The sequence below is a fragment of the Bison bison genome, unplaced genomic scaffold (genome assembly GCF_000754665.1).
Source record: "Bison bison bison isolate TAMUID 2011002044 unplaced genomic scaffold, Bison_UMD1.0 scf7180017864328, whole genome shotgun sequence".
Classification (NCBI taxonomy): domain Eukaryota; kingdom Metazoa; phylum Chordata; class Mammalia; order Artiodactyla; family Bovidae; genus Bison; species Bison bison.
In genome coordinates this window covers 2,221,041-2,237,705 of record NW_011494900.1, presented here as the reverse complement: position 1 = coordinate 2,237,705, position 16,665 = coordinate 2,221,041, and the positions used below count along the sequence as shown (strand labels likewise).

The 16,665-nt window shown below is 38.3% G+C and overlaps 1 protein-coding gene across 2 annotated transcripts in view; it reads left to right on the top strand.

Moving 5' to 3' along the window:
* The window catches only part of RAB3C (RAB3C, member RAS oncogene family), a 301,373-nt gene that overhangs the window by 136,211 nt on the left and 148,497 nt on the right, over positions 1-16,665 (top strand). For both annotated transcript variants that reach the window (XM_010853485.1, XM_010853483.1), the window contains exon 3: positions 10,295-10,413. In XM_010853485.1, the coding sequence (XP_010851787.1) occupies positions 10,295-10,413 (119 nt within the window). The remainder of the gene's footprint in view (positions 1-10,294; positions 10,414-16,665) is intronic.

The window sequence follows — 16,665 nt, the reverse complement described above, 5'->3', positions numbered from 1 at the left end:
TACAGCTTCAGAGAAGAGAGTTTACCTAAAATAGAACAGTGATTAGACTGATAGCATATTTTTAAATGTCAACTGAAGTCAATACACCTTAGCATAATGCCATAAAGAACAAATAAAGTATAACTAGAATTTATACCCAGTAATATATATTTTTTGAACATTATTCATGAATAATTTCAATAAATACATATTCAGACATGCAGGAAGAGAATGTTTACTACCAAAAGACTTTTAGTGAGATTTCTGAAGAGTGCATTTCAGAAATATGAAAGGATAGTTTCAGTAAGAAAAAAATTGTGAGCAGGGAAACTGGAAAATAAATATAAGTGAATAATATCTATGTAAAACAAAATAATGTCTAATATAGGGAGTAAAAAGTCAAGATATAATTAGAATATGGACCACTGTACATATTATTATGTACAATGGGAAAGAATGAATGACATTATTCTAAATACTTGAATTTGGGGAAATAAATATGTAATTAATTTTTTGAACATATATTTTGAAATTTGAGAAAAGACTTCATATAACAGGTATAACCTCCAAACTAATAAAGAGAAGAATAAAATTAGGGAAAAAATGCAAAGCATTCAACCAAAGAAAAAGCAGGAACTGAACAGAAAGAAATATAGGAAAATCAACACAAATATCATAAAATAAGATAGGAAACATCTATGCAAATATTTTGGGCTTCCCTCATAGCTCAGTCAGTAAAGAATCTCCCTGCGATGCGGGAGACTGGGTTCAATTCCTGGGTCGGGAAGATATCCTGGAGAAGGAAATGGCAACCCACTCCAGTATTCTTGCCTGGAGAATCCCAGGGATAGAGGAGCCTGGCAGACTACAGACCATGGGGTCACAGGAGTCAGACATGACATAGCAACTAAGCCACCACCACCATGCAAAGATGTTGGTAACTAGAGTAAATATTAATAGACAGATTTCACCAGTAAAACGATACTGATGCACTAGACCAAAAATCCTGTTAGAGGGGAAAATGTATTTAAAGACATTCTGTGACTTGAGAGCTGGAACAAGACTTAGAAATTTACTTCCTCATTTACAAATGAGGACATCAGAGCCCAGAGAGGCCACTGAGATAACCAAGTTCACACAAGTGCCAAATATTCAGCCAAAAGCTGACTCCCAATAGGATATTCTGCTAAGCTATAGCTGTTGGTTTTTTTTTCTCCAACAAAAATGTATTTAGTATTTATAGGTCAAATTCTGAGGAGAATATCTGTGAGTTTGATGTTGTGATTCAAAGATTTAAAATGCTAGTGACATAATAAATTTAAGAGAATTGCACTGACTTATTTGAGCAAGATAAATTTGAGCTATCTCTGTGTTACAATGATGGAAATGTCATTCTGGGGAGCAAGAGTGTGGTCAAGGTTTCCAGGGGAGGCAGAGCTATTTATAGATTACCTTTGAAACTGTGAAGATAGTACGGTACAGGATGATGAGAGAGAATGAAGATCATAAGCCTGTGTAAAACCTTCAAGAGGTGGACAGAAAAAGGAGCTTGCAAAGATAAACTTAAGAAGAAAATTCACAGACTAAAGAAAAAGGAGAAAAATATGCCCTGAAAGAGTAGATGTGGACTAGACACAGCACAATTGCTTGAAGAGTGAATGGAGTTTGAAAATATGAAGCTGACAAAGATTGAAAGCACATACATGGAACAAGTGTTAAATATCCAAGTGATAATATCAAACATAGACCTTGAGTGAAAAAATATAATGTAAATTCTTCAGTCTCCAGCCTGATATTCAGAAAGAGGACTAGATTTGTGTGAGAAGAGCTGGACTTTCATGTAACATGTCATTTTCTACTGCTTTGACTTGGAACCAGTGCCTAACCTCTTTTGGCCAGGGAGGTGGGGGGCAGGGGGGAGTTGAAAGAATTTTATGGTAAACACATGTTCATCACTTACATTGTACAATTAACCTAGATTCTACCATTTTACTTTATCACATGTCGATCCATCCCTCTATCCATTCATTTATCCATCTAATTTTCATTAATGTATTTCATAGTTAGTTGCAGACATCATTATACTTCATTCCTAAACACTTCAACAAAAGACTGAGTTTTATTCAAAAAACTAGCTCTCCCTTAAAGTTCAGATGTTATTGATAGTAAAATTATGAACTATAATGACCTCCTACATGTTTTATAACCTCTCATAATTATCTGATCAAGATTCTTGAACAAACATTTACAATTTGGTGGGCAATAAACAATTTGAAAGCAGCATTTTTGTATGATTGATAGGAAAACCATAGAACCTGTGCCTAACCTCTTTATTTCTCAGTTCCATCATCTATAAATAGTCTCCTCTGAGAAAACAATTAATTGGAATGATATTTGGGAATGTGCTTTGAAATGTGTAAAACTTTTCTTAAGTCCATATTCTTCATGTTGTTATATTTCATTGGTACGTAGTTTGGTGAAGAGTCTAAACCTGGTGGTGTTAAATATCATGCACTGGTATTATTTTTATAGAAACCCTGTTTTCAGTGATACTCTGTCCAATGTCCTGTGCTTATCCCTAAACCACAATTTGAACAGATCCCATTTCTAGTCTTTCTCCTTTTATTTAAGAAAGGAAAAAAAAAGCTCAGGCAGGGCACAGATAAGGTGTTTCTATAATGGTGGGTAAATGTCATCATAAAATGGTCCAAACCATGGAACGTACACCATGGAGAGCGAACCCCCGTGTAAACTGTGGACTGTGAGTGGTAACGATGTGTCAATGAGGGTGTAACATCATCAGCTATAACACATGTGCTGCTCTGGTGAGGATAGGGGTGTGGATGATGGGAGAGCAGGCTATGCACTTGTGGGGCAGAGGGTATATGGGAAATCTCTGTGCTTTTTGTTCAATTTTGCTGTGACCCTAAATCTATTCTGAAAAATACATAGTCTATTTTAAAACCTCAGCATTTTTGATCCTAGTTTAAAATCCTCTTGTCATATCCAATTTAACACTCATATTCTTCCCTCAAATCTGGCTATATTCCCAGACATTGGTAGTGTAATAGGAAGAGAGATTTGAGTCACCCTTTCACCTCTTCTGTTCTTCCTTTTTTCCTAGTTGTTACTCTTGAGGGACCAGCGAAGGGCTGGAAACGTAAGGCAGATGACTCTGCCGGAACTAGTTGTGATTTACAGTTCCCACTCGGCTTCCCCGGCTAAGCCCATGTAACCTTCCGTGTGTCACGTATCTGAACGCTGGCTCCCTCACGCGGGAGGTTCAGGGAGCCTTGCATGGCTCTCCCACTGCTCAGTGCCATGACAAGAAAGGTTGGTTCAGGTTCTTTCCCTTTTAACATTCATTCAGCCCCTCCTGCCTCTGGTAGTAATCCTCCTCGCCTCCCGCGCCTCATCCAGGAGACAGCCTTCTCAGAGGTGGGTTCATGGCAAGATGTCTCAAGAGCAGCTGCCTGCCCTGGTGTTTACTGATCCATGGGGAACTCACATAACCTAGCCATGCTAACCTGCGGGAAGTCAGACTTCTCTACTGCCTCCCCTCCACCACCCTGCCTCTCTCTTCAGTTCTCAAATACCTAAGGTCAGCAGTTCCATTGTCTGAGCAGACATCCATCCATCCATCCAACTGGCACATGTGCGGGTGAAACCTCCATCCCTTTGTAAGGAATATGGTTGGAGGCTTTTTTAAAATTTTTAATTAATTTTAGTTTGTTAATTTATTTTTTAATTGGGGGAAAATTGCTTTACAATGTTGTGTTAGTTTCTGCCATACAACTCAAATCAGTCATATATATATATAAATATATATATACACACACACACACATATATGTATGTGTATATACACACACACACACACCTTTAGTCCCCAATTTTAGGCCAACACTAAGAATCCCACTCAAAAGCCTATTACCCTTTAAAACATAGACCACTTGGTCTGATGGGAAGCATTTGAATTGCATTCTGTGAAGAAAAACAATCACTAATTTTGATGAAGAGCTCTGAGCTGCCTGCATTTAAAAGTTTATGCCCTAGGTTTTGACAAAGTTGAACATAATCAAAATCCTACTGGGAAGAAGACTGTCAGAAAGATTAATTAGAAAGAAAGTAAAAATGGTGCCTTTCTCTGCCTTTGTGTTACTCATCCGTAGATAACAAGCTCTTAAAATGAAGGAAGATGTCTTTACATGGTTTTGATTATAAATTTTATAAAGGTCTTGAAAAGAGTTCATCTGAGCATTGAAATAGCATTTTCTGAAAAGTGTCTCCAACTTTTCATGAGCAGAAACACACAATTGGCAGATGTGTTTTGGTCTCACTGACAATAGAGTCTAAGGCCCCCTATAAAAGAGCTATATACAACTGTTCCTCTCTTCCAGAGAAGATGGATTGCCATGGCAACACTGCCAAGAAATAATAGGTCAAGTTTTATCCTTGTGCCTCAGGCTTGTTTTATTAGGTTTTACTTGGAAGTGGATGCCATTGTAAAATGAAGGATTGGGTGTTTCAAAGTTAAACATCATGCCGAGAAAATCTGATCGATAAAATTGGCTGGTGTGAAGAGGATGGATAAAGGACAATAGTTAGGAAGAACCTCTACATTGATCAAAGAATTATTTAGAGGCCAGATTATTAGAACCCTCTTCTAAAATGCGTGCTTGATTTACAGATGCTTGTATAACTAAGTATGTGAAAATGAATTCATAGTGACTGTTTGTAAAAGATCAGTAGGGAAAAATGGTTTGTAAATTTCATCTTTATGGAAGATTACCTGCGGTAAGGAAAACGTTCTTATTCCAAAAATAAACGTGCAGCAAGAGAGCATAAAATATTTAAGCTCTCTGTTTTGCTTACTATTTTCATCAGAGTGTGTTTCGTGCTGTTTTATGCCTGCCTATTTATGGAAATGAAAAAAATAAATACAACTGGGAGGGAAGTAATAGCACATAAAAGAAATACATGATAATCAACATTTTGTTATTTCTGTTGTTTTGGAAGGTAGTGTCTCAGTATATGTTATGCCTTTAGGTTTTTCTGTAACAGCACTTCAATCATGTGGGGATAAAATTCCAGCATGAAGCAGTATATAATATGTATCACTTCAAGGAATGGTGCTCTGTCCTTCTAATAACAATATATGTGTGTATTCATATATAGTAGGATCTACTTTTTTAAAGCAATAAGACATATCAACTCAGCTTTTTGGAGTAGAATTAGTTTTCATAAGTGGAATATAGTTATGCATTTTGGCATAACATCTTCATGAGACTATTTTAGGGTTCTCCAATAGACCACTGTTAACCTTCTGTATTTTCTCTCCTGTAAAGTAGTAAAGGGGTATGTGGATAGCTGTGCAATTTATATTGCTTTTGCCCTGGTCATGCAGATTGCAAACTGGGGTCAGTGACTGTATTAGTTTCCTAGGGCTGCCATAATGAAGTACCACAAACCGGGTGGCTGAAAACAACAGGAATGTATTGCCTCACAGTTCTGGAGGCTAGAAGTCCTAAATTAAGGTGTCACAAGGCTATGCTCTCTCTCAGGCTCCAGAGGGAGAATTCATTTCATGCCTCTCTCCTAGCTTCTCGTGCTTCCCAGCAATCTTTGATGTTTCTTGGCTTGTTGTTACATCACTCCAAGTCTCTGCTACTGGCTTCAAATGCCCTTCTGTGTCTCTGTTTTCTTTTCACCAGTCACAGGATTAGAATCCATCATAATCCACTATGAACTCATCAGAACTAGATTACATCTGCCAAGACCCTATTTCTAAATAAGATCCCATTCACAGGTTCTAGGGGCGGGAATTCACATATCTTCTGGGAAGAACATGATACAACCCACAACTGTGACTCTGAATTGGAGATGGTCTCAATTACAATTTTAAATTGCTATGCTGTCTGGTACTTTAGAAATGATATATATTCTAATATTTTATAGACATGTAAGGAATAGGATATCCCGATTAATGAAGTGCTTTTAAAGTGTAGAATTGTTAAATATATAAAAATATGTCTAGAATAGATCAATTTAATAAGCATTATCATAGTTTGTAACTGGTAATAGGTATTCACTTATTGTTTATTGAATCAATCAATCAACCAATAATCATTAATACTATCTTGAGAATAATTTAATCTTCCTTTGATAATTCAAAATAATTCCTGCAGGTAAAAAGGTAGCAAGGTCTAAGTTAAAGGATCACTACTTGCTTGAATGCTAAATGACTGAATGTTTATTCTGTTTCACATATTTGTATCTATTCGGAGTTCACTGAATAAAATGTGTTTCATGTCTTATGTTTCAATGTTCTCATCCAACTGTACATTGCTACTGATTTCTCCTTTGGATTATTACATATTATTTCCTTTGGTTAACACCAGTGTGTTCTGATTTGATTTCTCCACCTATAAAATGACCTACTTTACTATGTATCAGGATTATCTGTCCTTCAATCCATTTTTCTTTGTCTAGACACTCAATAAAAAGTATTTTGATGGTAGTGATATTATTTATGTTTCTTTACTAATGGTTACTTCCATTTTCTGTTTAATTCAATACAGAGAGAAATAACCACCAAAACAAGAACGCGAATTACAATATAACCCAGATCTTACAAATGAAAGCTATTTCCTCAGTCTAAAACTGCACATTATCTCTGTGTGACTTCCAAAGTGATTGAGAATACACTACGTGCAGTTAAAAAAAGAAAATGTTGCACCAGAAAAAGAAAACATAAGGCAAGAACAGACAAAAATGCCAAAATTCAGAACTGAAGCATGCTCCTAGCTACTACTGATCAAACTGCTAATGTTTTCCATTATAGAGCTCTTTTCTTGACAGGTATTCAAGTATTTGCTAATCAAACTTGTTATTAAAGCCAACAATTCCTAAGAGCATGATTGAGAAATCAAAATATTTAAGCCAGCTAAAATGATTTTATTTTTCCTTAAAAGAGAGAAAAATGAAAGCTAACTCTCTTAGAAGAAAGTTTTGATTTTTCAATCATATTTTTATCCCTCATTTTTTTGTGCAAAAGATTTCCAGTTGTGATTTTTCAATCACCAGAAGCCTGCAGTTGTAGAAAACCAGCAGGTGCCTCCAGTTATTAGAATCAACTGGGAAGAGGAACAAGGCAAAACCAGGGTTTAGAGCCCTTTTCCTGAGCAGATTGAGGAGAGGTACCATTTTAGTTCCCTTTCAAGATTCTCACATTTAATTACATTAGTGGCACTTGACATTATAAATGTTATTTTCTTTCCAGTATAACCTTCTATCATTATTAGTAAATGTCAGATGTAATGAGGTGTTTTTTTTCTGACTCCTTTTTCTTCCTAATATAGTGGGAGAGAAAGTGCTAATGAGTTTGGAATCCTAAAATTGTTTTCAATGCTCAAAACCAATGCAGAGCCAATTTAGCATCTGTTTATTAGCTTAGTTTTACTCTTTATTTTCTTTGTATCTGGAAAGGAAATTTCCTCTTTGTATTTCTTACTACATGTCCTTTACTTGCTGCAATTTCTTATTCTCCTTGAGAGCTTTTAGGTGACGACTACCTCAAATTAGATTGTGTTTCTGGGTTCAAGTCAGAATCCTGTGGAAGATCTTGTCCCTTGCTGTGACTTACCTGCTGTCTGAAAGCTCCTGTTTTTTTTTTTCTTGAAAGCTGTTTTTGTCCCCCTCTATTTTTAAATTTTGATACATAATGGCTGTCTGACCCAGTGGTTTCCTGTAACATCTCAATCATAATATAACACAAGCTTGATTTCTGCTCCCTTGAAGATGAAACACACTCAAAGTGGGAAGTTGATGTGTTTTATAACACTAGACCTGGTTTCTTTACTGTCAAAATAAAATTAGCATCTTATGAAAAGGGAAGCCATCACTGAAGGAGGTCAAGAAGAAAGAGATAATGTCATAGTTTTTCAACACAACATCATTCAGTGCCCATGTTGAAGACATGCTTGACAGGAGGGTCTGGGTCACCTTTTAGCAGTGGCTCAGGCATATTGGCTGTTTTCTCCGATGAGAAATTAGGGGAAAGCTGTCTGTTGTCTAGAAAAAGCAGCAGAAAGGGGTCCCCAACCGATGATAAGGCTACTCAGTCAATTTTACCAAGAGATAATGAAAGCTATTCAAAGTTACTTCACAGTAGGGGGGAAAAAAAAAGTAGTTTTATAGATAATGTATTCTGAAAAATTATGAACCCGAGACAAAAGTGCCCAAGTTTTAAAATAGGATGACTAGTTGTAAGGGGTTGTGTCTCCCAGAGAGCTAAAATATATTACACAATCTCTGATTATACTTTGCTTTTTAAACACCATTTCATTTCATTGTCTAACTTTCCTCTTTATTTAACAACTGGATATACTGTTAATGGAATTAGAGCCAATGAATATCCAAGAATATCCAAATAAGCTCAAGACTGGATGCTTTCTGTCTGATAAATTTGTATATTTGTCCCAATTACATGGAGTTTTTGATATCCAAGGTTATCGCTAACATCTACACATTCATATTTATAAAATGCTAAGCAAAATACAGAAAAATAATCAAATATTATCTGATTCACATCATTTCAATTTTATTTTTAAGAGTTGTTTTCTATAATCAAGAAATGGTCAGATTTTCATGTGGTGAAATCTAGACTTTCTGTTTTCTGCCAATTCTGAAATGTTTGTTCTGAAAGACCTTCCTTGCTTGTTTTGCTTCATTTTTGCTGTTTTGAGTACCGTAATCTTTTTCATTTTACCTTTGGAAACGTATTTCAATAACATTACCTAATAAATACCTCTAATCAAGCCAGTCTTATCCCTGCTCCACAAGTCGAGTATACTTGTTTCTGACTTCATGCACTGTCATACCCTTTGCTAATTTTCAAGCTTTATTTCACACCCCCACATTCTCCTGAAATCATTTGCTGATTTCCTCAGCCTCTTTAGTCACCCTTCTCTGAATTTTCAGGGGCTAAATAGAATACATCACACAAATTAGGAGAAAATTGTGAGCAGTCTTGAATTTCCTGCTGTTAGTTTGAGGCGTCGTGTATGCATCTGAGAGGGAGGGGGTATGGGCAAGGAACGGCAGGTCCAGTGAGAATCTGTTTGAGACCCAGGAGATGTACATTTCATTTCGATGTGAAAGGAACCTCTTCTTGTATCATCTAACACATTAGCTTTCCCTTCAGGGCTTGGAACCGGGATTCATTTTGTTTACAAAGGAGGCATCTCTGGGAAAAGGGAGGAAAGAGGACCCAGACTGAAGTTAGAAAGAAGGTAACATTTCTGTCCAAAATGCTAAGCACCAAGAATACTAGGATGGAGAAATCAGAGCCCAGTCTCCTGGGAAAGTGGCGAAGAGGGAAACCAAGGACCTCTGGGTTATAAGTGATACCCCAAATCCTAAGAAGACAAAGGGCAAGACAGTTGAGTAATTTCTTCAGCTACACTGTGCAGTGTCCGTGACATACACAGGTCATTTCAGGGATGCCTCTAATTCTCAGTTTTCCCTGCTGCATGTGGCTCTTTTGCAGGTTCTGAACACCTGCATTTGTAAGCTGCCATGTGCCATCCTGTGTTAGATTTAACCTTCCCAAACTTCAGGAATAACAGCCAGTTCCTGCTGTTTATTGGCCACTTTTGTGTGTCAGGCTCTATGAAGCACTTCCAATACATTATATCATGTCACCCTAAAAGCATGCTAGACTTTAGGGGGTTCAAGTTAATAGAGGTTCAGTGCTTTGTGCATGTCCCCCTGGTTCTCTAATGGGAGACTGGGCACTCCTTATATGTCCAACCCAAACACTCATACAAAGCAGGTATTTTTATTCTCATTTTTTACCGTTGAATAAACTGAAACTACACTGCAAGTTTTTAAATGCAGACACTTTTTCATAAATTTCTTTTTTTCCCTCCACAGAGGCTTGCATTTAGCAGATAGACAGTAAATTCATAATGATGGCGTTAATGTACTTCCCTGGTTTTAAATTATACAAAAAGCCACAGATTTTGATATGTATGAACTATCTTCTTTTTTCTATAGTTAGGTGCTGCTTAATGGGAATGAACAAATATAGAAGGTACTCTGAGCTAGCCCTTTACCCCTCAAAAAGATTTTCTCATAATATTGCAGAGCTGCCCTATGAAAATGATTAGGAAAATCAAGACTGAAAAACATATACAGCTAGACATTGCAAGTACAATGTAAACTCTCTGTTATGACAATTTGGGGAATAATTAATCACTCCCCAAAAGATGTATTGCTTCAGTTTCTGAGAGACTGTTGTTTCTATTTTGTAGGACACAGCAGGCCAGGAAAGATACAGGACTATCACCACAGCCTATTATCGCGGGGCCATGGGCTTTATTTTAATGTATGACATCACAAATGAAGAATCCTTCAATGCAGTACAGGACTGGTAAGTAACAGCAAAAGTTCCCATTACTAATAATGATTATTTTCTTTTTTCATTCAACTCTTTCTCTCTCCTCAAAGCAGTGACCACACCACAATATAGTATGTATATTTTTTATGTACTATGATCCCAGTTGTGTTTCAGAAAGCCGATAAGGGCTAGCTATGCTCAGACTCATTATGGGAGTATTGATAAAAAATCATTTTGGTGATTTTGCTCTGTTTTGTTCACTCCAGCACTTTGCATCCTGTCGTCTTTAGTTCCATGGGGACAAGTACATTGCTTTCAATTTTTCGAAGCACCGATAATGAAAAATTTGGAAGTATACTGGTCTAAACTAGGGATCTGGAAACCATGAGCCATGGGCCAAATCTGGCCTATGCAGCACAACGGGCTCACCACTTGTTTTATTTTTTTTATTTTTTTTTCACCACTTGTTTTATAAGTAGAGTTTTGTTAGAAGGGCTTCCCTGGTGGTGCAGTGGCTAGGACTCTACACTCTCAGTGCGGGGGCCCCAGGTTCTGTCCCTGGTCAGGGAACTAGATCCCATGTGCTGCAGCTCAGGGTGTGCATGCCACGACTAAAGACTCCATGATGAAGATAGAAGATCTTATGCCACAAGTAGGACCCGGTGCAGCCAAATAAATAAATAAATATTAATGGTTTTTTTTTTTTTTTTTTATTAAAACACAACCAGGCTCAGTTACTTATTGTCTATGGCTGTTCTCTCTGGCTGTTTACAGTAGAAGTTTGCTGACTCCTTATCTGGATTTGTTAGTTAGTTTTACGTTTTTCTTCAAACTGAAAATTTTCAAAGGACTGGGATGAAGAAAAAAATAAAACTGAAACCTTTCTTTACTCCCAGTTACATCAAACCATGTGACACCTGTGATAAACATGATTTGCAGGGCAGGGGGTGGGGAGGGCTCAACAGATCCACATTTTACCATACATAGTCACATCCTGTCTTATTGAAGGAAAAACTACCAATATACAGGTAAAATAAATGACATTTTTTTTCTATTTTAATGACAGTATTATCCAAAATGATTTATTTACTTGTGTATCAGCTCAGTGAAGGTCATGCTCAGTCTCTCAGTCATGTCCCACTCTTTGCAACCTCATGGTCTGTAGCCCACCAGGTTCCTCTGTCTATGGAATTTTCCTGGCAGGAATACTGGAGTGGGTTGCCATTTCCTCCTCCAGGGGATCTTCCCAACCCAGGGATCGAACCCATGTCTCTTGCATCTCTACATTGGCAGGTGTATTCTTTACCACTGAGCCACTTGGGAAGTCCTCAGTGAAGATCAGGTGCTATTAAAAATTTACATTTGCTTTAGATTGCTTTTTAAAATTCATATTGCTTATCTGAGAAAGCACCTACATACTTCTTATTTCCACACACACACTTAAAATACAAAAAATAATACTAATACCACTAACAATGGTAATTCAAAAGACAAGCTTAGGACCTCTATGAAAAAGTACTTATCTTCACTAAAGGGCATAGAAGAAGGCTTAAGTACCCCCCTCTTTTTAGTAGACTGAATAGTATAAAAAATGTCCGTTCTTCACAAATAAATTCATGAACACAAGGCAATCCCAATCAAATACCAGGAGGTTTGATACAAAATGGAATGAAACAGAGAGTCCAGGTATAGACAGAAAGCCAATTGGGATTTACTCTATGATAAAAGTAGCATTTCAAATTAGTAACAGAATGGGTGGTTCAGTTAATACTGTGGAGCTACCCAGTGCCACCCATAGCTCTGGTACACATCAGTTCAGTTCACTTCAGTCGCTCAGTCATGTCCGACTCTTTGCAACCCCATGAATCGCAGCATGCCAGGCCTCCCTGTCCATCACCAACTCCTGGAGTTCACTCAGACTCACGTCCATCGAGTCAGTGATGCCATCCAGCCATCTCATCCTCTGCCGTTCCCTTCTCCTCCTGCCCCCAATCCCTCCCAGCATCAGAGTCTTTTCCAATGAGTCAACTCTTCTCATGAGGTGGCCAAAGTACTGGAGTTTCAGCTTTAGCAAAAATGGTCATTCTATCTTTGACTGTTTCCTCTCAAGATATGATAAGTCCCGGGAGTGTTCATGAATTAATTTCCGATATCAGGGTTCTTAAATCGATTTGTACCCATACTTGTGGCCCATTTTTCCAATGACTGCTGAGAAGAGATGGATCTATTGAGTTCTGTGAAACCACATGATAACAGTGTAGGAGCCATCCCAGCAGTACCCCTGACTCCTGCATTAGAAACGCTATGGAAAAGTACATCTTCCCCATGCCCCGCTCCATTCCTTGCCTCTGCAGCCCTGCCCAGCTCCCTCCACTGTCAATTCTTCTACTTCTCCAGTTCTCTAACTATTTGGCTCTATTGACCCACTCTTTCCTTAGAAGCTCTGTTTCCTGTCCTCTTAGAAGCACATTTCCCAGATTAATCTTCTCTCTCTCTGACTGCTCCTCTTTCTACTTCCTAGCTTTTACTTCCTGCCTCACCCAGCCAAGGGTAAGCATCCTCTCCTGGCTTTTTTCCTGGGCTTATTCTGTTTCCTTGGCCATCTTATCCATTCACACAATCATCATCACTTATATCAGATGATTCCCAACTTTAAATATCGGGCCCAAGTCTGTCTTCTGAAGTGCAGTGTTCCCATTTCCTGCTATCTCCTTCTGGCATCTCAGAATCACTTGTCTTCACCTGAAACTGCTCACCTTCTTGTCTTCAGTTTTTGCTGTTCATTGAGGTGACAATGCTTTGCCACCCAGATTCCACCTCGAATCCAGCTCTAACTTCTGTCCATCCCAATCTGGGGCCTGATCTTGCATATTAACTTTTTCCCGAATATCCTTTGAATCTGTTCCTGCCTGACAAACCACATGACCATCAGGACTTCTGATCTTTGCTTCTTCCTTCATAATATCCTTCTAACCGATCTGCCTCCCCTTAGATTTCTTCCCATTCCAATCCATCCTATCCCAGTACTGCTATAAAAGTTTCCCAAAAGAAAGTGATCCTAAAGATCATGGAAGACCCCTGCTCAATAGCCATGACTCACTATCACCTCCTTAATTAATTAAAACTTCCTCAGACTGACTTTCAGACACAGAACATCATGGAGCCCATCTTTTTTTACAGTCTCATCTCTCACTATTCAAAAGCTGAACTTATTTGAATCAGTTCTAATGAGGTGCATGAAACTGGAGCCTATTATACAGAGTGAAGTAAGCCAGAAGGAAAAACACCAATACAGTATACTAACACATATATATGGAATTTAGAAAGATGGTAACAATAACCCTGTGTACGAGACAGCAAAAGAGACACTGATGTATAGAACAGTCTTATGGACTCTGTGGGAGAGGGAGAGGGTGGAAAGATTTGGGAGAATGGCATTGAAACATGTAAAATATCATGTATGAAATGAGATGCCAGTCCAGGTTCAGTGCACGATACTGGATGTTTGGGGCTAGAGCACTGGGACGACCCAGAGGGATGGTATGGGGAGGGAGGAGGGAGGAGGATTCAGGATTGGGAACACATGTATACCTGAGGCGGATTCATTTTGATATTTGGCAAAACTAATACAATTATGTAAAGTTTAAAAATAAAATTAAAGCAAAAAAAAAAAAAAGCTGAACTTAACCTTTCACTGTTTGGGGAACTGAGCCTAAACTTTCTAACCTTTGTGGTTTTTTGTTTGCTGGTGCCCTCTGTTATGCATTTCTTTTTCACAACCTCCTACTCTACCTCCCCTAGATATACATATCTGTCAAAACTCAACAAAGCTTATCCATAAATCAGCCCTACTTACTCATGTTGTCATCCACAGTTGTATGATCATGGTTTATTAGGTATCTTTCATTCATTCAACGGGTATTGAGCACCTATTCTGACGGTCAATCTGCCAGATGTTGTAGTTAGTTGTTGTTGTTGTTCAGCCGCTCAGTTGTGTCTGACTCGTTGTGACCCCATGGACTACAGTATGCCAGGCTTCCCTGTCCTTCATTATCTACCAGAGCTTGCTCGTTCATGTCCATTGAGTCGGTGATGCCATACAAGAATCTCATCCTCTGTCATCTCCTTCTCCTCCTGCCTTCAATCTTTCCCAGGATCAGGGTCTTTTCTAATGAGTCAGCTGTTCATATCTGGTGGCCAAAGTATTGGAGCTTCAGTATCAGTCCTTCCAATGAATATTCAGGGTTGATTTTCTTTAGGATTGACTGGTGTGATCTCCTTGCTGTCCAAGGGGCTCTCAAGAGTCTTCTCCAACACCACAGTTCAAAAGCATCAATTCTTTGGCACTCAGCCTTCTTTATGGTTCATCTCTCACATCCATACATGACTACTGGAAAAACCACAGCTTTGGCTAGAGGGACCTTTGTTGCCAAAGGAATGTCTCTGCTTTCTAATATGCTATGTTTGTCATAACTTTTCTTCCAAGGAGCAAGCATCTTTTAATTTCATGCCTGCAGGCCCCATCTTCAGTAATTCTGGAGCCCAAGAAAATAAAGTCTTGCACTGTTTCTGTTGTTTCCTCATCTATTTGCTGTGAAATAATAGGACTGGATGCCATGATCTTCATTTTTTTAATGTTAAATTTTAACCCAGCTTTTTCACTCTCTTCTTTCACCTTGGTCAAGAGGCTCTTTAGTTCCTCTTCGCTTTTTGCTGTAAGGGTGTGTAATTTGCATATCTGAGGTTATTGATATTTTTCCCAGCAATCTTGATTCCAGCTTCTGCTCATCCAGCCTGGCATTTCGAATGATATACTCTTCATTTACATTAAATAAGCAGGATAACAATATACAGGCTTGATGTACTCCGTTCCCAATTTGGAACAAGTTCATTGTTCCATGTTTGGTTCTAACTGTTGCTTCTTGACCTGCATACAGATTTTTCAGGAGGCAGGTAAGGTGGTCTGGTATTCCCATCTCTTAAAGAATTTTCCAGTTTGTTGTGTTCCATACAAAGGCTTTAGGGTAGCCAATGAAGCAGAATTAGATGTTTTTCTGAATTATCTTGCTTTTCCTATGATCCAACAGATGTTGGCTATTTTATCTCTGGTTCTTCTACCTTTTCTAAATCTAGCTTGTACATCTGGAAGTTCTTGGTTCACGTACTTTTGAAGCCTTGCTTGGAGAATTTTGAGCATTACTTGGCTAGAGTATGAGATGAGTGCAATTGTGCAGTAGTTAAACATTCTTTGGCATTGCCTTTCTTTGGACTGGAATAAAAACTGACCTTTTCCAGTCCTGTGGCCACTGTTGAGTTTTCCAAATTTGCTGGTATATTGAATGCAACACTTTCACAGCATCGTCTTTTAGAACTGTAGTTAGTATCTATGCCAGTATTTACTATCCCAGTTAATGGAGCCACCAGAACCCAGTTGCCTGTGGTTGAAATCTGAGTTCTCAGTTTGATTTTTCTCTCTTTACCTGTTACATTGTACCACAGCCTTGTCTAACTCAATGAAATTATGAGCCATGCCATGTAGGGCCACCCAAGACAGAGAAGTCATGGTGGAGAGTTCTGATAAAACATGGTCCACTGGAGAAGGGAATGGCAAACCACTTCAGTATTCTTGCATAAGAACCCCATTAGCAGTATGAAAAGGCAAAAAGATATGACACAGAAAGACAAACTCCCCAGGTTCACATCCACAACACATCCAATTGTGGATGTGACTGGTGACAGAAGTGAAGTCCCATGCTGTGAAGAACAATATTGCATAGGAACCTGGAATGTTAGGTCCATGATTGAGGTAAATAGGAAATGGTCAAACAGGAGACAACAAGAGTGAACATCAACATTTTAGGAATCATTGAAATGGACTCGAATGGGCAAGTTTAATTCAGATAACCACTGTATCTACTACTGTGGGCAAGAATTCCTTAAGAAGAAATGAAGTAGCCATCATAGTCAACAAAAGAGTCCCAAATGCAGCTCTTGGGTACAATCTCAAAAATGACAGAATGATCTCTGTTCATTTCCAAGGCAAACCATTCAATATCACAGTAATCCAAGTCTATGCCCCAAACAATAATGCTGAAGAAGCTGAAGTTGAACAGTTCTATGAAGACCTACAAGACCTTCTAGAACTAATACCCCCAAAAGATGTCCTTTTCATTATAGGGGACTGGAATGCAAAAGTAGGAAGTCAAGAAATACCTGAAGTAACAGGCAAATTTGACCTTGGAGTACAAAATGAAGCAGGGAAAAGGCTAACAGAGTTTTGCCAAG